The sequence below is a fragment of the Gymnogyps californianus genome, chromosome 1 (genome assembly GCF_018139145.2).
Source record: "Gymnogyps californianus isolate 813 chromosome 1, ASM1813914v2, whole genome shotgun sequence".
In the NCBI taxonomy this organism is placed as follows: Eukaryota; Metazoa; Chordata; class Aves; order Accipitriformes; family Cathartidae; genus Gymnogyps; species Gymnogyps californianus.
The window spans coordinates 116,920,788-116,947,310 of record NC_059471.1 but is presented as its reverse complement, the minus strand read 5'-3'; the positions used below and the strand labels follow the sequence as shown (position 1 = coordinate 116,947,310).

The window sequence follows — 26,523 nt, the reverse complement described above, 5'->3', positions numbered from 1 at the left end:
AAACCTGAAGTTACTAAAATCCAATTATTTCTCAGCTTTCAAACTCCTGAGCAGCTTTCCTACACTTAACTTTGCTTTGTTCTTGATGAGCTTTACAGGTCATGCTTGATCTGTCAACCCTGCAATTGAAACTGAATTCTGGTTTGTTTATTCTCCTGAGTGACTGGTAGGTGCCAAGAACAGTATTTCAAATTGTTAAATACAGGTGGCAAGGTGAGCAAAGCCACATCATCTGTTATCTGTAGAGTTCTATTTTTCTCAGTGTTAATGTAGCATGAACTCAGATCTCATTGAAGGAGAGTTCATGTCACCTCCCCAACGCCTCCTGTGACCCTGCAAGTGCTTGAGCGTGGCGATGCTGAGACCCTGATAGTTGGTGTCATCAGTGTCTACTGGGAGTTGCCTGTTACCACATGCCTGCACCTGTAAGCTTGTGGTTGAGGGTTTTTTTTTTTTTTGTCTTGGAGGGTAAAAATTTAAGAAAAGCACTTGGGTTTTGTGTGCCAAGCCCTGCTTGGTGGAGTCTAGATCTAGGGCCTCTTGAATACTGCAATGTGGTGGTAATGGGGAAGAAAAACCCAACAGGATCTACACCTTGCAGAAGATTTTTGTGGCACATTTGTGACCTCTTGGGAGGTCCTCAAGAGCCTTGAAAATGTGTCTGGAAGCCTCCCGTGTCTGCTCTGGTGCTGTTTTTTGCCCAGGTGCTTTTCTTGAGCCTGCAGTAAAGCAGATACCTGGTTAGGTAAGGTGATGGTTTTGCTTGTAACCCACTAACAAGCACTGGTTTGCTGCTGCTTTTGTTTGAGATTGGCATGCAGCTCATTCCTGCTTCTCTCACCTGTTGCCAGACAGGTTCAGCTGAAGCCAGAGTAAATTGTTTAAGCCGGGGACATAAATCAGGCAAGTTATAATCAGGTTAAAAGCACTGGTCAGTTGTTTGTTTTGTTTGTTTTTTTTTTTAAGAATAAAACCGAGCAAAAACAAGACCAGAACACTGCTATAGAGAAGAGCGGCATGCAGATGACTTTTAATGAGGGATTAGAGCCATGTCGTCAGCTTCTGTGAATCTTTCCCAGGCTGTGTAGTAACTACAACTCTGACTCAAGTGTACCTTCTGGTGGAGGGTAGGAGATTAAAAGGTCTTTGTGGTCCAGCTCAGGGCTAATGGGTCTCTGTTGAAAACAGCCTCCTGCCTTTTCAGGTTTTGTAGTTGGGGGGCGGGGGGGAAATCTGTGAAGATGCTTTATTCTGTCCTTTCATGCCTGAGGGCAGCCTGAGGCCCAGGGCATGGGGCATGTGGGCAGAACACCTGAGATACTTCCAAAGAAGAAAAATGCTCCTCCTAGGAAGTTGGAACCATACTGTTTTCAAGACTGAACTAAGAAGCTTTCACTGTAATGAAGCTTGCTTAGGTTTAAAAAAATAAAGAATAATTGTTTTCCCTCTTCAGCTGGAGGGGGAAGAGCACAACCCCTGACATGTCTCTCGAGACTCTGTTGAAATCCAGTTCTTCTAACACAGGACAGTGACTTCTCCCTGGAGGTATAGATGGTAATTTGCAGGAGATGTACCCTAGTAGGGAAATAACCAAAGGGAAGTAACTGTTTGTGGCTTACCAGGGGGAAGTACGATCATGAAATGACAGAGCAGCTGCTGCCCAGCAGCCTTCTTACTGCCCAGGAAGCTTTGACTCTTCATGTGGGAGGCAGGGTAGAGATGCACTTGGTGACCCAGAACTGAAGAGTATGTAGGGAGTGCTGCATTACCATGATACATGGCCTTTCCTGGCTGAGTGACCAAACAAGCTTAGCTTTTACCCTCGTGACATTCAATGGCCAGGAGTACTCAGACTCCACTCTGCATTAGTGGTTTGTTGGCATGTGTGCTGGTTTTGGCTGGGGTAGAGTTAATTTTCTTCATACTAGCTAGTATGGGGCTGTGTTTTGGATTTGTGCTGAAAACAGTGTTGATAATACAGGGATGTTTTAGCTATTGCTGAGCAGTGCTTCCACAGAGTCAAGGCCTTTTCTGCTTCTCACACCACCCCACCAGTGAGTAGGCTGGGGGTGCACCGGAAGTTGGGAGGGGACACAGCCAGGACAGCTGACCCCAACTGACCAAAGGGATATTCCATACCATATGATGTCATGCTTCAGCATATAAAGCTGGGGGAAGAAGAAGGAAGGGGGGACGTCCGGAGTGATGGCGTTTGTCTTCCCAAGTAACCGTTACGTGTGATGGAGCCCTGCTTTCCTGGAGATGGCTGAACACCTGCCTGCCGATGGGCAGTGGTGAATGAATTCCTTGGCTTGCTTTGCTTGTGCACGCAGCTTTTGCTTTACCTATTAAACTGTCTTTATCTCAACCCATGAGTTTTCTCACTTTTACTCTTCTGATTCTCTCCCCCATCCCATGGGGTGGGGGGATGGGGGAGTGAATGAGCAGCTGTGTGGTGCTTAGTTGCTGGCTGGAGTTAAACCATGACAGCATGCCAGGGTTTAAAGCCAGCGTCTGCTGAACGTGGTAGATGTCTGGACTTTCAACCTAGAAATAAGACCTGAAAAGTCCTGTCTATATGTACCCTCTGTCTTTCCTTGTTTACTCTGCCAGGGCAGGGGTAAGGCAGCCTATCCTTAGCCTGACAAAGTTGGGATCATGCAGTTCATCTCCCTTGCTCAATCCCTGCCAGCGTCTAGCCAGGACAGAGCCTGTTTGCCTGAGTAGAGCATGTCCCATATTCCTGACATGATGTCACCTCACTCGCTGCTGGGACTTAGGATAGACCCCGAGCTATAGACAGTATCAGGATTATTATGGTGCTGTTTTGCCTTCGATCAGTGCAGCAGAGGGTATGTGCTGGGAATGCAGGGATGTTCCTGGCAGATTTTGACAGTCTCTTTGTTTCTGTTGCTGTGACAGTTCACACACAGCTTGAGACTTTTCTGGTTACATTTGGGTGGAGTGCCCTGGTCCATGCTGCCTTTAGTCCCCTAGGACCTTGAACTTCTGTCTGCACAACTCCAGAGAAAATGATGGAAAATGTCTTGTTTTATCTGAAGATGAATAATCAAATAGGCTGCAAGGGGAGTATGGTTGGGGGGGAGGGGTGTGAATGTCAGGAAACAAACTGAATTCACATAGAAAGAGTTTGGATAGAGGCTGAGGAAGCATATTAATCTCTCTCCATTTCCCCAGAAAAGGATCCCATCATGCTGAGCTTAAGTTAGTGTTGTAGGCTGCTCGTGAAGTCACTACCTGAACAGCTGAACTTCCAAGCATTCTGGGTCTCTTACTTCCTTAAATATGTTCTAGCATAAGCATGTAGGAGTCTCAGCTGGTAGGCCACATGTAACCTCTATTGCATCTCTACCACCCTTTATCCTTGCTTGGTGGGGTAACTTGCAGTCTTATTTTTTAATGGAGAGGACTTCTGGTGTCAGAATGGGTACAAACCTCTGAGATTATGTCTACATACTGCCCTTGTGTACAAAGTACAACTGCTTCTGGGGCAGAGAAGGCGGCTGTAAGAAATTTATGGTATAACAAAGAGCAGCACATTGTGCCCAGTGGAAATTGTGGGGGGAATTTTGGAAGCCACAGAAGTAATTATTGCATTGTAATTGGAATTCATTTCTTAGTGTGCTGTGTAATCTCTGCTGACCAAAACAAGCCAGGCCCTTGTAGTCTAGAATAGTTTCACCAAAAACGACAGCTCTAGCTTCATGGCACATCCAAGTTTCTTTCCAGAACCTCAGTTTGGAAGTGATGTGGTAAGCGTGTGTGGTGTGGTGAGTTGTCAGCATAGCTTTCCGCAGAAACCTGTTGGGAGGGCAAGGGACAAGTGGGTTGTCTTGGATGGTTTCCTTAAATGTTCTCCATCAGAAGCATTGTTTGCCACTGATCTTCAGTTGATTTGAAATTTACAGTTCCTGTACTAAAACAGTAGCATGTAAGAGTGGAGGAGGGCAAATCTTGCAACAGCTTTTCTTTCCTCCCAAACCACCTTTCTATGCTTGTTGTTGCTGCTGCTACCCAGAGGTAGCTGAGCCCAGGTAATGATAGCAGCTTATGGAGTCCAGGGAGGGTAAAAAGGATTGCTTCTTAATCTGAGTCCCAGGTTCCTTCCTGGGTTCCCTGGCTCCTTCCCCCAAAGCCATCCCAGAGGCCACCATGAGCATCAGCTTTCCTCCTCCTCATCTCCTTCGCCTTGTTTAGTAGAGAAATCACTAAGGGTATTTTGACACATTCTTCAGTGCCCTGTGAAACAGAGAGTACTAGCAATGTTGGCATATCTGAGGAGTTGTGGTTTTGTTAATTTTGCACCAGAGATGTAGTTGTCAAAATTTGGGGAGGCTTTGTTTTTTAACTTATATACCTCAGAAGTCAAACACCACATGTTGTCATGGTGTCTGAGCATTTCATAACAACCTAGTGGTTTTCACCAATATCATCACCACTTTGCAACTGAAGGAGTTACTGTACCCCTGGGCTTTGAGACATATTCTACAGAAGAAGCTATCTGTGGCAGAGCCTGAAGGAAAACCCACAGAAAAGTGTTATTAGATGCACTTCTTGTATTGTCTGTGTTTCAGTTCCGTAGCAGAACCATCTGTATTGTTAAAATACTGGTTTGTTCTAACTTGAATTCCTTTTGACAGCCTCAGCCAAAAAGATCCATGCTGGATTAGCCTGAAGACCTGAACTCTCATGCTCTTAGAGGAGTCGCCAGTGGAAGACCAGCTCCTTTTGTGCAGGACAGTAGAAGGCAGACTTAAGCAGCAGCCTCTGTGTTGGGTGACAGGTCTGGCAGTTTGGGTACTTTGTCTTAGTGCAGGAATTAATGGCTAAAAATGGATAACTATTTTGGGAAAACTTACATGATTGCCTTCCCTACTTCAGAGCTCTGTCTCCACAAACTAGCAGAGAATACTGAAGGTAATGCAAGGAAGGTTTTGGACACTGAAGAAAAGCCTGTCATGAATAATTGTGGTTACTCTTTTCTAGGTCCTGTGTTTAATGTCTCGGTGCATTCTGACAACCCGACAATTTACCAGGGTGAACTGGCAGATTTGCTGTGTATCGTCACAATGGAAGGAATGGCACTTGAACCAGGTATTTTGGCAAAATCATTTTACTTGTAATTCATTTGCCTTCACCAGGCAGAATAATACTAGCGGTTACAACCCTATGCCCTTTGAGTGAGGCTGGAGAATTGAGAACCAGCATTGAAAATCCTATAGAACTAGATAAATACAGGAGAGTATGTTTGCTTTACACAGCCCAATTTAAAACAAGGGTTTTTTGTTTCACATTCTGAGGGGAGGGGAAAAAAAAGTGTTCTTACTGCTAAACCCCCCTGTGCTGTCTGTACCAGCTGACCCCACTGCTGGCGCAGTCTCAGCCTACAACCACGAGATGGGCCATGAAAACTATTCCTGTTTCCTTTAATTGGAAAGGAAGTCCATTGGCAAAACCTGTTAGGAGAAAGTGGTCATCTGTAAATGAATCTTAAAATCACCTGGCCGGTCAGCTTCACACTTCAGAGTGAATTTAAGGCTTAATGTGAATCTGAAAATCACAATAATTGACTACTGCAGCCTAAATGCCAAAAATGAATGTTTATTGCTGATGCCTTCAGAGGTGAGCCTCCTTTTTTGTGTGGAAGAAGAAAGAAACACAGTACCTAATCGCTGTGAAAAGGATAGCGGACACTTTGAAGGCAAATTTTTATGAAGCGCTGAAAAGTTCAGAGAATTGCTCAAAACCTAGCTGCTTGCCAAGCATTGCCTGAGCTGCTTTTCATCAAAATGCTATGAGAATAACTCTGGTTATTATACCCAAAATTTGGGTTTGGAGTGAGTTTAGGTTTTTTAAGTCATTCTATATATAGATATATATATGTGTGAATATAAAAATGTATTTAAAATAAATCTATAAATATATATGTAAATATAAATGTATATATCTAAATATAAAGATGTCATGATTCATGCAAAACTTAGAAATCTACATGTAAGCCACTACAAAAGAGGTGCTGTACAGAAAATATTACTTATAATGTAGTAGCTGATGAGATGAAGTACCAAGCTTAGTAAAGGCCCATCACTTTGAAATTCCAAGATGTCTGTTTTACATTAAATCTGAGTGTAGTGGGGAAGCAATTTGCTAGATTATAGTTGTGTGTTGCCTATGAAAAAATGATAGAAGTCTGTAGATTGTATTATTGAAATGCTTGGTAGGGAGGAAAAGCTGAGTAAACTTTATTGCTGTCAAAAGATTCATAGCCTGAGATATTGGACACAGTAAGCAGCAACGTATGCCTATACGTATACCTCAGTCTGTCCTGCAGTTTCTGCTCAGCAGGAAGCCTCTTCTAAGTTGAGGTGTGCCCAAGGTCTTACAGGTATTGTTGTGAGGCAGTACCCAAAGCAGCTGGCTTCCTTTGCAAAGCAATAATTGCTGGCAGGGAGGAGCTGCTGCTTCTGCTGGTGTTCAACAGCTAAAATAAGCTTGGGGTTGCCTTGTGAAAGAGGCCCCAGCATCCCTGACTCACTTAAAACTTGAAAAGAGGCCACTTAGTAACAGTGGGGCTCTCCTGTCAGTGCTCTGCTGCAGTTGGGTTCGTGGTGGTTTTTTGTGTGTTTGGTAGCTTGAGACTGGGAGAAGCAGTGACAAGATAAGGATAATCAAAGGGATCGAAGTAAAAAGGTGTCCTCTTCGAGGAGCCTGCTCATCAGCACAATTAAGTTTTAACTGGGCAACTTCATAAGGGTTCCTGGACGTCTGTTGAATTGATAGATGATGCCTGGAGTTGGAAATGATGCTGTTTCCAGCAGTCATGAGCAGCCGGTGCAGAGTTTTAAATGTCAGCACTGTAATCTGTTCCGTAGCTGAGTAATGTCATCTTGAACATGGCAGATCTCTGCCTCTGTGGGGGTTTTTTGTTTGTTTTAGGTTGTTTTTTTGGGTTTTTTTGAGTCTGTAATGGGGCAGATGAGGCACAGGCAACAGATACGCCTAGTAAAGTGTGGCATGGTGGCAGGTTTTGAGGGAACCTTTCAGTCCATGCTCTGAGCCTCCAGTTGCTAAATGAGCAGGATTTGGGGCCTAACCAGCCATGCTGTGTGGAGAAACCCCATCTGGGCCTTTCTCAGGCCCATATGAAGCTGGCCCCTCTCCAGTCCTTGCTGGTCCTCTGGATGAGACCAGCAGAAGAGCTGCAGGGAACAGCTGGAATATATGCAACAGCTGTAGGGTGTGCAGATTTCCCTTCTCAGTCTGCCGCCTTGGCCTTGAGAGATGGAGGGGACTAGAGCAGTGGGATAACGGAGCAGGTTAGATGAAGAAGGGCCTTAAGGGCTCATATGATAAAAAACAGATGTAGTTCCTCAGTAGTAACTTTATTCCCCTGTATCCCATCTCTGACCTGTCTCTGTGAAAATAAGAGCTGTCTCATACCAGTGGGGAAATGAGGCACATTGTTAGGGAAAGCGTACACCAGGTAATCAGATAAACAGAGCAAGAGTTGCCAGCATCTCCTAGAAGAAAACAGATAACAGCAGTACAGACATGGTGTTTCCATCTGGGAATGTGATGAGAAAGGAGAGCAGAGCAATTGCATTTGACTCTTCTGAGGGGCATGATGGCTTTCAAAGGCCATCTACTCTTCTGGTGTCAGACCTGCTGCAGGGGTGTGTTTTGGGCCCTCTTGTGAGCAAAGAAGGATCAGGGAATTTCATAGGATGTCTCGTCAAATGCACATCCAAACCATTTTGAACACAGTTGGTTTGCCTGCCAGCTCTGCTCTTGTACACATAGGCACTCAACTTTGCAAACATGCATGTGGATTAGTACGTATGCTTCCTATAATAAGTTGAGGTGTCAGGTGCCACCTCTTCTCCCTCTTTGTATGCACAATCAGAAAAATAAAGTACTTCCAAGGAGCTGAGGAAAAGTTAAATGACCAATGATCTTTGTCAGTGCCCTTCTTTGTTACAGTTAGATTGATCCATTTGTTTCTAGAAGCGTTGCTTATGGGTTGGACCCTTGTCTGGTAGAGGCAATTCACAATACTCGGGGGGGGGGGGGGGGTGTTTGTGTGTACACCCCCCTCCCACCCCCCCCCAGGAAATTTTCAAAAGGGTGGAAAAGGTTTTGGCGTGACTGCTGCATGCTTTAATTTCCTCTGCTTCTTTGAGACCCTGCTGAAATGGAGTGTGTATTACTAAGCTCAGTACATGGCAGCAGCTGCTCCATCTAAAGTGCTCCTTTGGCTTGGCAGCTGTGGTTGGTGTTTTGGATTGATATGAGGGGAGTATGTGTGTGTCAGGGGGGAATAGTAGTTCTTCTGTGCCCTGAAGATATAAAAGCTGCTTCTGATATTTCTGTTGAATACGCATTTTCACAAACGATCTCTCTAGACTTCCCAGATCACCCCTTCTTGGGCTATGTGCTTAGGGATTTAAAAGCACTACTTACTGTGCCTGAAAGGAGATGGTTTATCTGCTCCAAACAGACCCAGTGGGCACTCTGGAGAATTTAACAAAACCAGCTTGTTTACCTCTTGTATGGCTTGAAGTGGTTTGCTCAGCTCTCTAGGAAGTCCTATTCAACCTCATTTAAATGTAGTAAACAAAAAGGGTCTCAAAATTGTGATTCAGCACTGTAACAAGATGCTGAGAGCATTCCATTCTAAGCAGTGGAAGTGTATGGTTCCTAAGAGCTGGTCTAGAAATAAGATTCCCTGTTTTGAGGAGTGATTGGCCAGGGAAGCAGCTAAGACCCAGACAGCTTAGTCCTGTGTGTCAAATTGAAATATGCATAAAGATGTGCTTTACATGTTGATGATCCTCACTAAGGAGGGGAGGAAGCATAGCACCACTATTACTCTGCTCCCAGAGCTCTGAAGCGTCCAACTCCCAGCTCTTTGTGTTCCTTTATGGAAGTAGCTGAGTTGCATGACCTGGGGGCACTGAGGTCCTTGATGGCCTTCTGAGCTTGGCACTGGGATGTTATGCTTTCCTCTAATGTGGGACACCTTGTCCAGGTGTCCCACACTACTTACAACATTGTGGAGCACGGAAGAAACTGGTGAAAGAAACCTTGGTAGTGTTAACTGTGAGTGTGGTTCTTGTGGTTGGGTTTGTTTTTTGTAGATTGGGGACAAAAATTGTGAGAGTGACTTGTCAACATTGATGCGAGGTGTGTGTGGAATGGTACAGATGCTTTTGGGAAGCCTAGTTTGTGACCTGTTTTATGTCAGCAAAACCTACGTATTTATTAGCACTTGGGAGCTGCTAGGCATGTTCATCACTGATCTTTAGAGAGCACCTGATTTATGTCCTGGTTTTGCTAAATTTTCCTGTGTTTTTATTGCATGAAAACCGGAGATATATAGAAATGAGTCAGATGACTTTGCTGTTTTAAGCTATTTCAAGGAGGCTAGTGACAAAGAGTACTCAGAGCCAAATCCTCCCTCTGACTGCCTGTAGTGAGTCACTAATTGCACACTGTGTATACTGACTAATAAAATATGTTGGCATAATACTGTTGTCCCATGTTGTAATTACAGAAGATAGATTCAGCTATTTCAAAATGACAGCAAGTGCCTGCACTCATCTTTGTATGTGGAGGGAAGGGAACCTCAAATTAACTGAGACTGAAAAGAAGGAATTCTTCAAAGGTAGCAAGTTGCCTGGGAATCTGAAGGCTAGATTATTTTTTTTAATGTATCTAAATTTACTGTTTAAACCTTTCTTAGCAAGTGTAATGGTGTGTTCAGTGTAGTTGGGCTTAGCCTGGAAGGTGTCCATATGCTCCTATGGTACCTGGAAACACAAGAGCTAATGGCAGTCTTGATGATCTTTGGAAGGAATTGGTCATTCCCAACGTGACTGCCTGTGGGCCGGTGCTATTACCATATTTGGCATAAACAGGCAGCAGAGACGAAGAGTAGTTTATAGAAACAGAGCTCTCTCCAGTAGAGGCCCTGTTTCCCACAGACAGTTGGATGGGTACACAAAGCAGAGGTCAAAGTTTGGTCCTCTTAACTGAACATGTGTTTACGGTAATTTTTATTAACTTTGCTTTCAAGGGAAACAGTCTGAGTGCTATGCCAAGTAACTAGTAGTATTTGTAGTATGATTGGCAAGAGTGATTGTTGTGAGGGCTGCTGTCCATATGACCTGCGCTGACCCCCATGTAGGACTGGGAGACCTACTCCTGCTGTAGGGCTGCAAAACAGGCCGGGTGCTCTCTTGAGGTTCTGTGCTGTCACCTGGAGCACCTGGCCATGGCAGGCAGAGCAGGAAACTGGCTGGTGTCCCAAAACAGTTTGGTCAGCCAGCATCTCTGGTAGTAACATCTGCTTTCTCATCTTTTTGTTTTGTTTTTGAAGATGTGTGTAAAACCAGTGCGCCTTACGAGGGAGTTCATTATACCCCAAACAGTAGGTGGGGTTTTGTCTGCAGTAAAGGGGAATGTTCTACCTGGCCAGCTGATGCTGTACTTCAAGTAGCAGAGCTGAGGATGTCCCTTTGTTTCGCTTTACTTTAAAATATTATTTTAAGGTTCCCTTCTTTCCCAAAGTGTTAGCTTGCCTGATAGAGGCTTAAAAATAGCCTTCACTTTTATCTGTAAAGAATTTGAGTACAGCAGCAGATTTAGGGCTTTAATTTTTCCATTAGCCTGGAGATCAAATGTGAAAGTTTAGAGAAGAGCAAACTCAATTAGACGAAAGATGAGTTTTAAATTTCAGGTTGCTAATACTGTATTTTTCAGAGATCTTAATACTAGCAAATGGAGGTTTGATACATCACCAAAATCACTGGGACTGCCTTAGGTGTGAAAAGGTTAAGCCCTGTGCACACATTCTACCAGTACCCAAAACTCAGGACAGAAATAGTAACCTCTGTTTCCAGTTTGGGCCCATCAGTTTGCTAAGGTGCTGGGAAGGAAGACCTGTTGATGAAACAAGTGAGCAGGCTTTCCTGTCTATGCTCTAGGTCATGCCAGGTTTCAGACTCTGACAGGTGTTGCTGGGCTCACGTTAGCAAAGAATAGCAGTGATTTTTAAAGTAGATACTCAGCTACATCAGCCAAATAGGGTTAAGACTGAGATCAGCTAATGGGATCAGTAGGATCTTGCATGAATGTAGAAGGAGCTAGATGTGCTGATGAACTCTGACTACCTGTCAGCTGTGTTAAATGTGGAAGGTGTTGCAAATGCGTTTTATAGACTGTCTCCTTGGGTCATAAAACTTGTACAAGGCGTGATGCCTGACAATGTGTGACAGTAACCCACAACTCTGGAAAATAATGTTTAAAAGCATCAGGGTCAGGCTTTGCTCCTGAATGCTTGGTACTTTTGTAGGTAATTTTTTGTGCTCTGTGTAGAACCTCTGTATTCATTTAGGGAGACTAAATGTAAGGAAGGGGCCTTCAGGAAAGAGCCTTCTGACTTTGTGGTTGCGTAGTTCCTGCATGAAGATAGTGATTGCAAGTCACTCTCTGCTAGCAAATACCTAGCACTTCCACTCCCTTTTCACTGTAGAGTCAGCATAGTTATAGAACTTCTTATGACACTAGGCCTGCTTGGTGAAAACTTAGGTCAGAGATTAAATACAAATTTTAGGATAGCAGGCAGAAAAGCAAGAAATCTCCTCTTTGTCATCCCTGTAGTAAGTCAGCCTTTCTGTGCAGCTACGTTCTTCCTGCCAGTGCATTTCGTTGCAGTTCACTACTTGAATCCTCCTAGAAGGGACATGTTCAGGGCACTCTCTTTTTCTTTTTTGTTTTCTTTTTTTCTTCTTCTGTCAGACCATTGTTGGCTATGCTGCTTGCAGATTAACCTTTCTGCTGAGAAGTGGCATTATGAATATTTCTCAGAGCTCACCAACATGTCTAAATTCTTCTTTGTCCACAAATGCAGATGATATGTCCTTTGATGTCTCCTGGTTTGCTGTGCGCTCCTTTGCATTGGATAGAGAGCCCATCTTGCTGGCCTTGCTGGACCGGAGAGGGATTGTGACACAGAGCAGGAGAAACGGGAGCAGTGATCTCAGCCTGGAGAGAATCAGCCCACTGGAATTCCGACTCCGTGTGCATGGCTGTGAGGACCACGACTTTGGGAACCACTACTGCGTAGTGACCCCGTGGGTGCGATCTGCCACTGGTGTATGGCAGCGGGAACCTGACATCAAAGCCAAACCCATCTTTCTGTCTGTGAAAATGGATGGTAAGAGATTGCAACATGTGTTGCAACAATTTTTTTTTAACACCTTGTTATGTCTTTCTGTGACAAATGTTCCCATGACTATTTTTAAAGGTGCCTGTGATAATCTCATTAGCTTTTGTTATCCTTTTCTATTGTTTGCAACTTCTGATTCCAGATTCTGTAGTCTAGGTAAGCCTGAACAGATCATAGTCGTAAGACTGGAGTGTTTTCTTTCCTGATCATCTCTTGGTGATGTTTTGCATATCTGGGACATCTTTCAATCAAGGCATAGTAGTCTCTCCAAATGTTAACCCTTCTGCTGCCTGTAGGAGGAAGCCTTGGTTTGCAGATGGGGCGTGCTGAAGTAGAGTCGCGTTGTGGTTAATTTCAAAGCTGAGAACAGAAAGTCAGAGCTCTGACCCCTTCCTCCCTCTCCTAACCACAAGACATGCTGCTCCCTGCACTTAATGCCTTGTCTGCTTTCCAACCTGAGTTGCAAGTGTTGCTAGACTTCATGAGAAGCAAGTTGAACGCTAGATGCTGTATTCAGCACGTAGCTAAGGAGGAAAACTAATGCAGGAGGGGTTTTGAACTAGTTGCTTTCTTCTCAATATTTCCAGGAAAGGTCATATTGGGAAGTTCCGTGAACTTGAAAGGAATCAGAAGTTTTTGTTCTTCATACTGTGCAGATAACTATTATAACTGTACTTTCCAGACTCTTTACAGTTCTTGACTCTGCTTTTTAACTGAGCAGTAGGTGCTTACAAATCAAATTTGTTGTTTAGGTACCAACTTTGGAGGTTGATTAGACAGGGTTGCTGAGTGGCAGCGAATATACTGTACGAGTAGTTCTAATCAAGCAAAGCGTAAAGGAGTCCACTCCTTGCCATTTGGAAACATATTACAAAGAGTGCAGCCACAGTCTGCCTCTGATAGGGAAACTTTGCAAGGCTTTTGTTTGGAGGAACAGATAATGGGATACCTCTTGGAACTAGCTCTACTTTGCTGTCTCACTCCAAGGCTCCTCTGGTGCTTCTAGCCTCCCTGAGGCTTTGAAATGGTAGAGGAAGAATTAGGGTGAGGAGGTAAGGGAGTCCAGTAAGAGACCAGTTTTCCAAACCTCAAAAGACAGAAATCAAGAAGGAAAATTCGTGTAATTTCCTTCTGAAATAATTAATCTGCCCATGACTGAATAATGTGGGATTTTCTCCTTTTTTAGGTGAGAACAAATAAAGGGGATCTCTGAATTTCTCAGTGATATCTAATGACTTTGCCTTCTTCTTTCAGTTCTGAATGCTTTCAAGTATCCCCTGTTGATTGGCATCGGTCTGGCCACTGTCATTGGACTCCTATCCTGCCTCATTGGCTACTGTAGCTCCCGTTGGTGCTGCAAGAAGGAAGTGCAGGAAACAAGACGAGAGCGTCGCCGGCTAATGTCGATGGAGATGGACTGAGCGTGGGAGCTAGACACACTTGCATTTTGGGAGAGACTCACAGGGCTCTTGGACTGTGCTGAGACACTGACTCACAGGCCCAGACAAGACAGTGCGTTTCCTCTCTGATTTCAGCCTGGACCTCAAGCTTCTCCTTTTTACACATCATGTCCTGAGAACATTCAGGCCATATTTAGCAACTCGGAGTTCTCCTTTTCCAGCAGCACTTTCTGCATAGGGATCATGTCCTTCTAATGTGCAAACTGTTGAGCCTTCTTTCAGCAGGGCCCTGTGACAAAATTCACTAAGGTTTTTTTTTTTTTTTGCTTGTTTGTTTGGTGGGTTTTTTTCCCCCCCTCTTGGTTTTGAAAAGATGTCCCTGTATGAAAGCATGATGGGCAGGGCGATGGGTGGGAAAGGGGCTGGTAGAAGCGTTAGACTTTAATTGTATTAACCAATCTACTTTTCCCCTTTACCCCTATCACACCATCCTCTTCCCTTTCTCTGTCCATCTTGATATCTCACAGACTTCTTTGTGTTGGGTTGAAGGCTAGAGAAGGTTCCTCTGCTGGTGCCTCATGAGGCTGTTCCAGCAAAGAATTGGTTTATGGTTGTCAGCATGCCTTCTCTTCCCTGGCTTTCAAAGGGTTTGCAGTTAACCCCAAAACATAACTTGCCTGGAGGTCTTTGAGACACTTTTTTTAAACTTCTGTTTTATTTTATTTTCAGTGCTCGAAGCTCTTAGCTGTGGTGAATAGGGGCTAACTTGGCAACCCTGAAGAGTCAATCCTCAAACAAGCATTTGTTGGATGTTTGCTTATGGCCACCTTCTCCCCCACCCTTCCACCTTATCTTCTCCCCACTACAGCTGCTCACATTGTGCCTGAGACCCTGTTCTGCTTGTGGCAGGGGGGCATGTGGTGTCTAGGGACAAGGCCCAGCCTTCTGCTGGCCTCGGCAGAGAGGTGGGAGACCTTGCCCCACTGGTGATGGTGTGACTTATGGAAAAAAAAAAAAAAAAAAAAGAGATGGATCTTTGTCTGCAGTTGGCCAACTGATCATGTTTAGAGAAGACTTGTAAACTATGTGTTACCAAATGCACAGACCAGACTCCAGTGCTGCTTCTGCCAGTCACTCAGTGGTAACCCTTAAACCTGTGAGCAGAGTCTGAGATCTGCATTAGCTGAAGTGCAGCTCAGGGTAGGAATAGGAGCAAGCCCAAGAGGGCAGCAAGAATCCTTCAGGTTCAAACGGTCCTCATCTTGTGCGTGGGCCTGCAGCAGGGCTTTCCCCATGGGTTTGAGACCTATTCCTAGGTGCTATAGTATAGAAGTCCTGCTTTGGTCTTCCACATACACTGACCTGGCTCCTGAGTGGGAGCAGCTCCTTTACCAGGCAGTTCTGTCTTCCCAGTGCAGCTGGTGTTTTAAGCAATAAAAGTCAGAATAAAGATACTGTGTATAAACAAACAAGGAAGTAGGACTGTACCACAATCTGATGTCACAGCCAGGGTTTGGCTCGCATCAAGAAGGGTGAGAAATGTAGAGTTGAGGCCAGGGCTCAATCCTTTCCAGATTTTTTTAAGGTAAAAGATGCTAAAGGAGAGCATCCATGGAAGGTAGTGGCTGTGTTGTGCTGTTGCCAGTCTAGACATTAGTTATGTACTAGATGATCTGCTTCGCTGATAGCTCATCCCACTGCACATTCCAGGGGAGCTGCAGGTCTAGTATCTGTGCTATGAAGGCTTCGTTTCGCATTAGTGTTTGTGGAACCTTGCACTCAACACTAGCTATTCCAAAATCGGGGTTTTCTTGTGGTAAGCTTTCTTTGTGTGTTTTGTTTTTTTTTTTTCCCTGTCTTGCATTGTGACCTTTGTTCTGAGGCTGACATGAGGGTTTTTTCTAGAAGGCTGTTCTGCTTCCCGCATGCAGACATGCATGCAGTCACATATGTGTACATACGTATGCATAGAGATGTCCAATGATTTTTGGAAGCTGAATGTGAGACATCTTCAAAATGGACTTGATTTGCAGAGTTGGGGCTTGCAACTTGTTATTTGACTCTAAGACGTGTCATGTAGTATTCCAAAACTAGGACACCCAAAACCTGTAAACCTCTGGAATACTTTGGCCTGAACATTCATAGCAACTTTTCTTTCTGGCTTGATGTTTTCCTTTCCGGAAGAGCTCTGAAAATGCCTATGTTGCAGGCAGACGTAGCTGCCTCTGCTGAGGAACAGGGCAGAAGCAGTCTCTAGCTTCTGCCGTGAAAGCCCAGAAATCTGTAGCGATGCTTTCCAAAGGAAGGGAGTTGAGGAAAGGATTCACTCAGATATTACTTTGACAGCAAGAATTTTTCTTCCTCTCCTGTCTGTCTGCTGTAGTGAAATCTTGCTTTTTCCTTGGATGTTATGAAACACCATTCTGATGTTTGGGATGCTGGTTGTCCTTCCCACGCTGATCTAGCAGCTGCTTTCCTGCATTAACATCCACTTTCTTCATGGAAGGCCTGTGGCATTGGGGCATCTTGGGAGGGGTGGTAGTGGTGGTGAAGTTTGAAGCACAGCATCAGTCACTTTCTGTCCTTGCAGACTGACTCCTTGTTTATGTGCTCTTGGTTAAGTTTTAGGGAGAGGATCATGACTGTAATGCAATAATTAGGGAATGAATGAGCAGGGAACTTCCAGCTCTTCCCAAGCACACAACATAGCACACTTCCTCCCTGCTGGAAAAAACTCAGGGTTATTTTGGTCAGGGCTCCCTGCTCCCCTAGTGAAAGGTCCCCATGTCCTTAGCTAATGCTGAGCTTCCTTCATGGCCCGTAACAAACCATCTTTGTCATTCCAAGTGAAGCAAGTTCGCTGCTAGCTTGTACTGCTGCCAGCCCCTTGGAAGGCAATGCTGCATCCCCTTCCACCCTGTACTTGCTGTAGTTGGAAGGCTTGAAGCTGAGGGGCTAGACTTACCCCCCAGGTTTCCTTCTACTTGTGCCAATTTTGTATTACCCCTTTTTTTAAAATAGAGTGGGAATCTTATCTCTAATGAAAAAAAATCTAGGTCACTTTTCATGTTTTTTATTATTATTATTTCCTGTGTGACCAGAGTTTGTGTGAGTGGAGGTGTGTGTGCATCTGGTTGTGTATTAAACCTGCAGAGTATCAGAAGAGTAAGCTGCCTGAGATGCAGTGTAAGCATCCGTATCCTCCCTGCTGCAACCTGTGGTATTGTCAAAGTATCCTAAGGGCTCACGTTGATCTTCTTCTGTTTGCATTGCCACATCTCCTGGTTAAGCTGGTAAATTCCTCCAGGCACTTGGAATTTTGATCCAGGGCAAGCTTGAACATCATATAGCAGAAGGGCAAGATACTTTCTTTCTTTTGTTTTAATTTCAAAGTTATAAAATAAAGTGTTTGGCACAATTCTGGAATGCAGGTACTGAATAGTTCTAACAATGCTGTGTAAAATGTTTCTTTTTATGTTTAAAATAAAGAGCGAGCCTTTTTGATTATGTCTGTGCTGTGGGTCTGGATGTTTGAGCTATGGGCAGTTCTTTCCTTGTACCTTGCATGTATGCACACACTATTGTTGAGGCAAGGGTATCAAATGTAAACCTTACAGTCCTGTTTGCAGCACTGTTTACCCTATAAAATAAGCATGAGCCCTATTTTACAGTAAGTTTTAAATATTTGCCTACATTTCTGTGATGAATTGGGGAATGTAATTGTTTTCTGAGTCTATCCTGTTTCTACCCCACTGTAAGTCAACCTTTTTGTTGGGGGAGTTTCCTTTTGATTACCTAGGGCCAGGAGTCACAGTTAGGAGTGTGTGTTTAGTATCTGCTGTAAAACCTGGGCATTAGATGTTGAGTCTTCCTTGAGCCCTTCCTGAGGCTTCTTGTTTCTAAGGTACCAGGAGGAAAATCAGTAGTGTTGGAAGTAAACTTCCTGCTTACCTTGCCAATGGCTGAATTTAGGATTTTTCCGCCACAGCAACCATGTAAGGACACCATGATAGTACAGAAAGGAGGTGACTTGCTTTCCAGCAAGAAGTTGGTTGAGGCAGAAGTGGTTTTGGGAGGCCAAGACAGGCTTTGGCAAGGTGGGTTTGTGTTCAAACTGGTGCATGCTCTGTCCGAGATGGCTGCAGTGCAGGCCAGTTGACAGCAAAATGTGTACCTTTGGCTTCTTTCCAGATGGTGGTGTTGCAGCTAGCATGGAGAGATGTCCTCTGTAGAGTGTGCTTACAGGAAGCTGGGAGGTGGCACCAGGCTGTAAGTTCTTAGGGGTGACACGGACCATCAGCTGAGATAGAGAAATGTCATAAATGGTCTCTCCCTCAGCAGAGCCTTTGGCAGCTGTAGATGTTTAACACGTACATGTCCACGAGTAATGAGTGGCATGCTTGTGGGACAGCAGTCGTTGGCCTCTAGCTGTGCAGGTTACAGCTTACTGGTAAGTTTGGATTAGCTTTATGAAATCCTCTTGCCTCCCCCACCCCCCCAGGATGACCTGGATCTTAGTACTGTTCTTGTAAGTGTGCTAGGATTTTATCATAATAATGAAAGCTGAAACTTGAAGTCTGGAGATGAAGGGGGATACTTGCAAGTAACTGCCTGAGCGGTGCTGTGAATGATGGGGGTTATCAAGTCTCCAGCATCAGCTTGTATCTGCCATGGGTTCAGCTGAGCTACCTGCCTATAGAGGTATCTAGCTGCCTACTGTCATAGAGGCAGTCTGAAAAGCACTCTTGTGCCAGAGCCTGAGAGTTTAGTTGCTTCTATAGCACCAGTCTTGGGCAACAGGCTTGGCTGTACTTGTTCTACGACAGGCCTAGCTGTGCTGCGATGGCGCTGGCTGACTGCCCTGCTCAGGTCAGGGCCAGTCCTAAAACCTCTGCTGGACTGAAGCTGACTGGTGTTGAGTAGGATGCATGAGAAGACCTGCCTCCTCTTTGTCATATGAAGGTGAAGCCCGGTCATGCAAATCTTCCAAGGAAACATATGGCTTTTGCCCTTTCAGTGGGACTTTCTACGTTTCTGTGATTGCAGGGGGCTGAGGTCTGCACAGCAGGTATCAGGACAGATGGTGTTTCAAGATAGAGCCTTTAGCAACTGATTGAAGCTGTGGGACATGCTAACTGAAGAAAAAGCCACTGCTCGTTCCTGTGCGAGGTAAATACAGCTTCAATACTGCACGTAGCCTTCTATCGGACAGCCTTTTGCCAGGGATCTTCTTCCGTTACTGAGGAAAACAGCATTAGGCTGTAGCCAGCAGATGATTGATACTGAGAGCTCCAGGGGAATGCCTGGGTTATTGAGGAAGCCAGGTTCTGTGGATTTCCAGGTCCCTCAGAAGAGCTGCCACAAATACAAGCTGTTCTCCTCTCCCTGGCAGCCGAGTTGCATTCCACAAAGTGCCAGAAGTGTAAGTGCATGTCTGCTTCCACCTCTGCCAAGGGGGTAGAAAGGCAGGACTTTCCAAAGCAGACTTTGTGAAAGCAAGCTAGTATTATATCATACTTTGTTCATGTGGGATTTTATGAACTCCAGCATGTACTGGGCCTTAGACTAGACCACTGACTTAGTCTGAGTACACCTCTGCTGGCTTCAGAAGTGAATAATGAAGCTGCAGATAGATGGACATGAAGTTCTGTTTCTTGTTGGCAACTTAACCTGGCTCATGCCCTCTGGTTCCTTGTTTGTATGATCCTGCCAATGATTTGGCATGTTCAACAGACGGCAAGGAGTCTCAAAGGTACTAAGTTCCCAAAAATTTCTTAAAGGGTGGGGCAAGAGAGAAGGGAGGATGCTTACAGAGCTTCTCCAGCAGAGCTAGCAATATGAACGTACCAGTTGCTGGGCATCCGAGAACCCGCAGAGATGTCTGAGGGGACAGGACTGGTGTTGCCTTTGTGGCTCTTGTTGCCTCTGTGCTGACTTCAGCTCTACAAAGGCCCTGGGCATGGTGTGCAGCAGCTGGGATCCTAGGGCTATGGTAAACACGGAAAATATCCATGCTGCTTAGCATCTGCCTGGATATATGAAAGCTGTATGTGGCTACAGCCAACTGCAGGTTCTGAATGCAAGTACAGTAGTACTAACCTCCCCTTTGGTGTTCAGGTACATCCTCTTTCTTTCTGTCCTCAACCTTGTTCACTCATTTCCTCCATGTTTTGTTCCCTCTGCCTCCCCTCTTTCGTTTCCAGTTCTTCCCTTCAGGAGTCTCTTCTTGCCTTTGTCTTTCTGCATCTCTAAAGGACCATGCTCTTCTGTGCTCATCTCTCTGGGGGAGAGTGGGGGGATGTTGTGGTGGTGTATCCTTGAATCATCTGCTGAGAGCTCAAGCTGCAGAACTCCAGCCCAGTGCCCGCTGCAGATTATCTGTAAGGCTCGCACCACATGCACATGCACACAAATGTTTTGTAGTCTCTTTCCTCATGAGGACTCCAGGCAATATGCAAGGAAACTAAGCATTTCTGATGAGGAAATGACTCCAAAGAGACATTCAGATTCCCTTTGCCAAAGCAGCAGGGACAGATTTTCTTTCTAAATGAGATGGTTTTGGCCTTCTTTCTCCCAAGCGGCTGCTTGCTGTCATAACACAAATGCACGCAAATGCTGCTCAGTGTCTATGAGTTCCAGATAAGCGACGACTGTGCTGAACATTGTACCTAGTATGAAGCAAAGTCATTTCTCAAGATAACAGTGATGGGATTAATCTTTAACACCCAGGCTAGCCACCCTGGCCTTGAGAAACAGATACCTAAAGAGTGCAATTTATCTGACCTACTTGAGACATGCATTTTGGAATAAAAACCTGAAGGTATCCATTTCTCACGATTAGCTGTAAAGGAAAGCACAGCTCACCTAAGACATGAGAATTAGGCAAGATCAGTGTATAGAAGTGTTGGCCAGGCAGGTAGGGGCTGAGAGAAATGAGGTAATGGCAGCTCCCTCTAGTGATGGGCTGGGGAAGGAGGGAGGAAGCCACAGCAGATAGCTGTAGTCTTTATTCAACGAACAGACAGATGACGGGTCCTCAAGATCTCTGTAACAACCATTCTCACATAACTTACGTTTTTCTGAAAACAGTTCCAGGATGGATTTTAGTCTCGATTTTGTTACTTGTATAACATCTCTGCCTTTGCATAAGCATAGTCCTTGGATGACAGTTATCAGGATGGATCCAATTCACTCTAATTGCGGTTTTTATCCTTGCGCAGGTTCATAGTCTTCAGCCACGCAACTCTTCTGCCGTGTGACTTCTGGAGTCAACCAAGTCTCATACTGAGGTCCCTGGTGTGTTATCCACAGTGTCCAGTCCCTCTGAAGGTGTCTCTTCTAGTAGCTGTACCGATAGTGAGTGACCAGGCTTCTTGAAGTACTTAGAGCAGAATCATTGCCATAAGGTGAGTCTTCCAGCAATGAAAAGGATAACATGTCTTTCTGCTTTATTGGGTGTTTGGTCTTCTTCCGCAGGAACAGACCTTACCAGCTGTTTTCTGTCACTGCCCACTCTTCCCCCCCCCGCCCCCATCACTGTGGGCCGACAAGCATAGCCTCTTCCTCCAGCTCAGAAATGTCCGTGTCTGATGTTTAAGGGAGAGCCCCTTCAGCTCTGGGTGCCTAGCCTGGCAGAAATATACATTTTCTTTAGAAATAAGATGTTAAGGTCCTTTTGAAGCTGATGGCTTTTCCTGTAGCCTTTCAGGTGCCTGCTGAGGTGCCATTGCCTGATGCCATTATCTTTTTCTTTCTCTCTTCCTTCTGTCTCCCACGGTCCCCTGCATTCATCCAGAAAGGTCTTTTGTAAGTCGCTATTCATTAAATTCCCCTTCTTTGACCTAATTGTATACAGTGTTAACAAGATGGCTCTCAGGACCCTTGGGCATGGCATTGCTGTGTTTAAACCCTCCCTCACCTTGTGGCAGCAGCGTGTCATCTGAGCGTCACCTCTTCCCGACTTGACTGAGACCCACGTTTCAGTGGTGAGAGATGTTCTCCAAGTCTCTGGGAGTAGCAGGCTCTCTTAGGTGGAAGGTGTCAGGCAAAAGTAAGATAACTGCTGCTGTGTTGCAGTACTGGGTGCATACTTTATCAAGCCCTTCAGTGGCAACACTGAAGGAGGAGTTGCTTTCACACTGAGACTGACAATCCGAGCACAAAGAACTGAGATCTAGTGTGTACATTTGCAACTCTTCCTGACATCTCTGTTTAATCAAAGCTGTGTACCCTGCAGGCTTTCCCTAGAGTTCACTGCAGCTCCTGCCTTTTGTTTGAAGGAAATTTGTTTGGCTTAGTGTAAATATAACTTAGCCTTTCTGTGACTATAGCCAAGACAACCTCCTTTAGTGTGAGTGGAGGATAGCAGCAGCAGCAACATCTGTATTGCCAACACCGTGTTCTCCTGTTCTGCTCTTGGCATGGTTATGCAGCAATGAGGGCAACATGGGGTGGTGTTGTCCAAAGTGCTCTACCCAGACCCGAGGAGGGTGAAAAGGTGGCATACGGGAACAGAGAGCATCTACTGCATGGCCAGGTACAGCTGTCTGGTAGCTAAACACATCCAGACCACTAAACAGCATGTTAATACTACATTTTTCAGTCAAGGTCTCCCTGGCCAACCCCTCAGGCCCCAGGCTGAGTTTCTTTGGACACCCGTGTATGTGTACTTAGAGACAAGCTTCATATTCACAGATGAAGGATGCTTTAGGAGCTTCAAGAGGAATGGAAGCTGACAGTTCTGGGATTTTAAAAAGGGCCACTCTGGCTCTGCTGTTGGACCTTGTGAAACTGCTGCTTTTCCGGTGATCTCAGAGGAGTAGGAAAGAGGGAGTTGTTTCAGGTAGATGAGCAAAGGCTTTGATGCTAGGTGAGCTGTAAGTGTAGTTCTGCCATTGCTACCTTGCTTTATCACTTCAGGAGCATAGCTGTGTATCACTCCCATGTTGTTTGTAGTGCTGGGCTGGCCACACTCCTCTGGTGCAGACAGTGCTTTAGTGTCCTGGCTGGTCAGGATGGGACTTTCTGTCTACGTAGGTGGCCGGGTTTCTGCAGGTAGCCCTTGTGCTGCTCTGTGGGACCTGCAGCCTCTCCCGCTTCAGCCCCAGCCCTGCAGTTGCCTGCCTACAGTTCCTGGATGCTCTGCTCACTGCAGTGGGTTCAGGGTGGGGAAAAATCCATGCGCTTTCCGATTCACACGCTGCTGTCAGAGGGAGGCATGTGCTTCCTGAAGGGCCTTAGAGACCCTCTGCCTACCTCTAGGACTGGGAAACACACATTTTGTGCATCTTCCAGTCAGGCCTGTTAGGAGAGCACCTCCCTACTGCATCCACTGGTGCAGTGGGTTTTGGCAGCTGGAATTGTCATTTTTCCCAGCCTAGATGAATTTAACAATTGGCTGCAGCAATGGCTGTTTAATTCCCTTGCTAACATTTCCAGGGCAGCTATTTAATTTTATTTTTTATTTTTAAACCCTCTTCCTTCTGGAAATCCTGTAATCGAATCCAAGCTCTGTCAATCTAATTAGTTTTGAAGTGCAGCATCTCCGTAACTTAGAGACCTAAATAAGCAGCTTAATATTAAAACCTAGCTTCTCTCCCAACACGTAATACTGTTCTGTATTCCCCAACAGAATTTCCTACTGAACAACAGCCCACTGCGATTGCTCTCCCTCTTTCCCTCTCTTAACTTCCCTCCTCTCTTCCCTGGCCTCTGCTGCCCTCGCTGTGTCCATCAGGAACCGAAACGACCAGGCGCAACCCTCTGCTGCTCTGCTTCAAACAGTCTTTCGTGATGCTGCTTGCTTAAAAGATGCTGATGCCGCTTCAAACACCAGCACGGAGAGGTTCAGGGGCAGCGTGTAGCAGCTCCTGGTGTCGTGCAGGAGCTGAGCCAGGCAGGGGGACTGCACTTTCAGACTGCACGGTGACGTGATCTGGCCCCGCGTGTGCTGCGGCAGGGGATCGCCGGGATTTATGGAGGGCAGGCTGCGCCGCCTCGGAGCCAAGCCCTGCAGCCAGAGGAGCGTGGCCTGATGTGGCATGGGAAAGGGCAGCTGCTAGGCAATGCCTGTTTGCTGAGGTGCTGCACTGCTGGCTCCTTCCTGGGGTGCTGTGAGGAGCTGGCCGGAATGAGATGAAATAGCTCCCTTGGTGCAGCGTCCCTCCTGGTCCCCAGTGGCATGTTGTCCCCCCTGAGCTTTCTGCTGCCTGCAGCGAAGGTGAGATGTACAGTAGATTGATGACAGAAATGCACTGTTGGCCCAAACTACAAAGACTGATGGAGCTATGGCTATAGAGGAGTGAGGCTTTTCAGCCCTTTTGTGTGGGTAGATTTAAAAAAAAAAAAAAAAAAAAAAAAAGTATATATGGAGGGGGGGGATGACGACTAAAGAGCACTTTTTATTAGGATAAGATATGAAGCATGTGCTTCAGACTCTTCTTATGTCCCGCTGGCAGAGCAGATTCAGAACAAGTGTGTTTGCCTGCTGCTGTGGCAGCGAAGCAGGAATAACCCATCCCACTTTCCTGAAGGACTTTGGTGTCTCTGCAGTGCCCTGGCCAATTTTGTTCTTGTTTGACTTTTTGCGGTAGAAATGATGGTGCAAATGCGAGCAAACACCAGTTCACCAAAAAAGAGCTGTGGGTGTTCTCCTCCTAGGCCAGCCCTGGCTGCTCACTACTGAGCATGGCCAGGGTCCTAGAAAGCTGCAGTTGCCAGGCTGCTCACTACTGAGCGTGGCCAGGGTCCTAGAAAGCTGCAGTTGCACAGGACAGGTGTTTCTTTGCTTCCTAGCCTGTTCTGCTCTTAGATTTCAATTGCTTTTTGTTTTTAATGATTTGTTTCAGTTTCTGTACCAATGATACTGTGGGTTTTGGTGCAAAATAATTGCAACAGCCTTTCTGTGCTGCTGTGGATTTTGCTCATGAAGACCCTGTCCTTGCCGTGCATTGGAGCCATGTCCCACGAGGGCCCAGGACACACAGGATTTGAGTGACAGAAGCAGTACTTCCCACCACCATGAGAAAACGTTGCTATTTTCTTCACCTTTGCTAGGCTTCCCCCTGTTTTTGTGGCTGTCTGGTTTCCCTGGGGCTGGCGGGTGATTTGGTTCGGCAGCACGTCAGTGGGGAAATCTTTATCCACCGAGATCTCGCTCGGCTCCAACAGCCCAAGGTGAAAGCCCACGTAGCTGCGAGGCAAGCTCCCAGGAAAGCGAGCCTGGCTCCTGCAGGAGCTGGAGGGTTTGGGCATTTGTGCTCCATCAGGAGGTTTCTGCCCATGAGAGGAGAGTGTGCCTGCGGGATTGCGGCTGATCCGGCCTGCCTTGGGGAAGCCAGGCAGCTGGCCGGCTCCCTGTAATTGGGGGAAGTAACCAGCTGCCTTTGATGTCTGAGCCAGGCTGAGAAAACCTGATGGCAGACTTCAAAGTCTGTTGCGCCAGCTCCCCTGATTATCTGTAGGCTTCTGGCGCGTCCCCCAAGACTGCCAGATTATCCCAGCTAATGCTGCGCTCTTCCCCACGTTCCCCCCACCCTGCCTGGCTCCAGCCCCTTGCTTTCGAGGCTGCAGCCTCCATCCCTCCGTCCTTCTGCCCCTCCCTGCTCACTGTGGGTATGTGGCAATGGCATTTCTGGGCGGGGGACGTGCCTCCTGAGATCTGTGAAGCAAAGGCAGAGGAGGCATTTTTGGAGAGCTTGCCTATAGCCTGCTCCCCTGGGCTGTATTCCCCCTGCCCCTTCAGTCACAAGAGCAGCCTGAAATGCAGGGAGCTCTCTGCGGCCACCCTTTGCAAGGCACTGAGATGTTTACAGCCAAGCAGGCACCACTTGCCTTTCCCCTCCAAAGGAGGTGAGGAGGGGCTGGCAGGAGAGGGCTGTGTTGTCTTTGCCCCCTTCAGCCTCTCTGCTGGGACCTTGCTGCCTCAAATTACTCTCTAGCTCCTTTGCTACCTGCGCTTCGGTGCTCTGGGAGCTCCAGGGCGCTCGTCTGTGTGAGTAGAGATGTGGAGCACAGGTCATTGCTGAGGGCTGGCTTGGATGGGGGTGAGGAGATGATAGAGCCATGGGGCTGAACAGAGGCCCCAGAGCTCGTGCTCCTGCCAGAGCGGTTTGCTGTCACCTGGGATGTTGCATAGCAATGCCAAAAGCTCATGGGGGAACCCTCCCTTTTAAAAGCTAGGGTTTTTTTCTCCCAGAGCAAGCAACCCTGGCAGTGGCGGAAAACTCTTACCTGTGCAAAGCCAGATTTGCCCAAGATGTGATTTGAGGTCTGGTTTCCTTTGGAAGGTGGGGTTTGTTGCTACTTTTCAGAAGGTGGGGTAGGCTGTGCCCTCTGCTGTGATGGGTGGGAGCCAGCAACGAATGTGATGGCTGCAGGCAGAGGAAACCACAGCTGCCCTAACCCCAGGCACCCAAATGGGGTGAGGGAGCTCATGGGGGCCATGTAGCCAGACAGGGGATCTGGGCTGCAGCCTCTCCCCTATGCTTGTCTAATTGCTTTTGGGTCTCAGCAGTCTGTTCCCACTAAAAACCAACACTGACCATGGGGTTGCCTCCTTCATCCTCAACAGCTTCCTCCATAGCATTTCTACCCGGCTGTGGGAGTGATCCTGCCTTATCCCCATCCCCCCAGGCTCCTTGCAGTGTGCAAGGGGAGTGTCTGGTCAGCACTTGTCTGTCTGGGAGGTTTCCAAGTCACCGTGGATGTTGCCGATTGCTGCTGCGCTCTTTAAGGTAGTCTAACTTCACCCTGGCTGCACTGGGCTTGGTAAAATTTGCCATGCTGCATTTTTGGTGGTGTTTTGCTGGAAAGCTTTGGCCGAAAGTGGCTGAGGAGCATCCAAAACGTGTGCCTGGAAAGGGATCCAGGGAG

General features: G+C 46.3%; 1 protein-coding gene across 1 annotated transcript in view; it reads left to right on the top strand.

The window, feature by feature from the left end:
* PTGFRN (prostaglandin F2 receptor inhibitor) overlaps window positions 1–14,034 on the top strand; it is a gene marked incomplete at its 5' end in the record, with an annotated part of 39,411 nt that extends 25,377 nt beyond the window's left edge. Inside the window, 3 exons of the mRNA XM_050913914.1 lie at window positions 5,008–5,115; window positions 11,933–12,238; window positions 13,505–14,034. Coding sequence (XP_050769871.1) covers window positions 5,008–5,115; window positions 11,933–12,238; window positions 13,505–13,671 — 581 coding nt within the window. The remainder of the gene's footprint in view (window positions 1–5,007; window positions 5,116–11,932; window positions 12,239–13,504) is intronic.
* Between the last annotated feature and the right edge of the window lie 12,489 nt (window positions 14,035–26,523).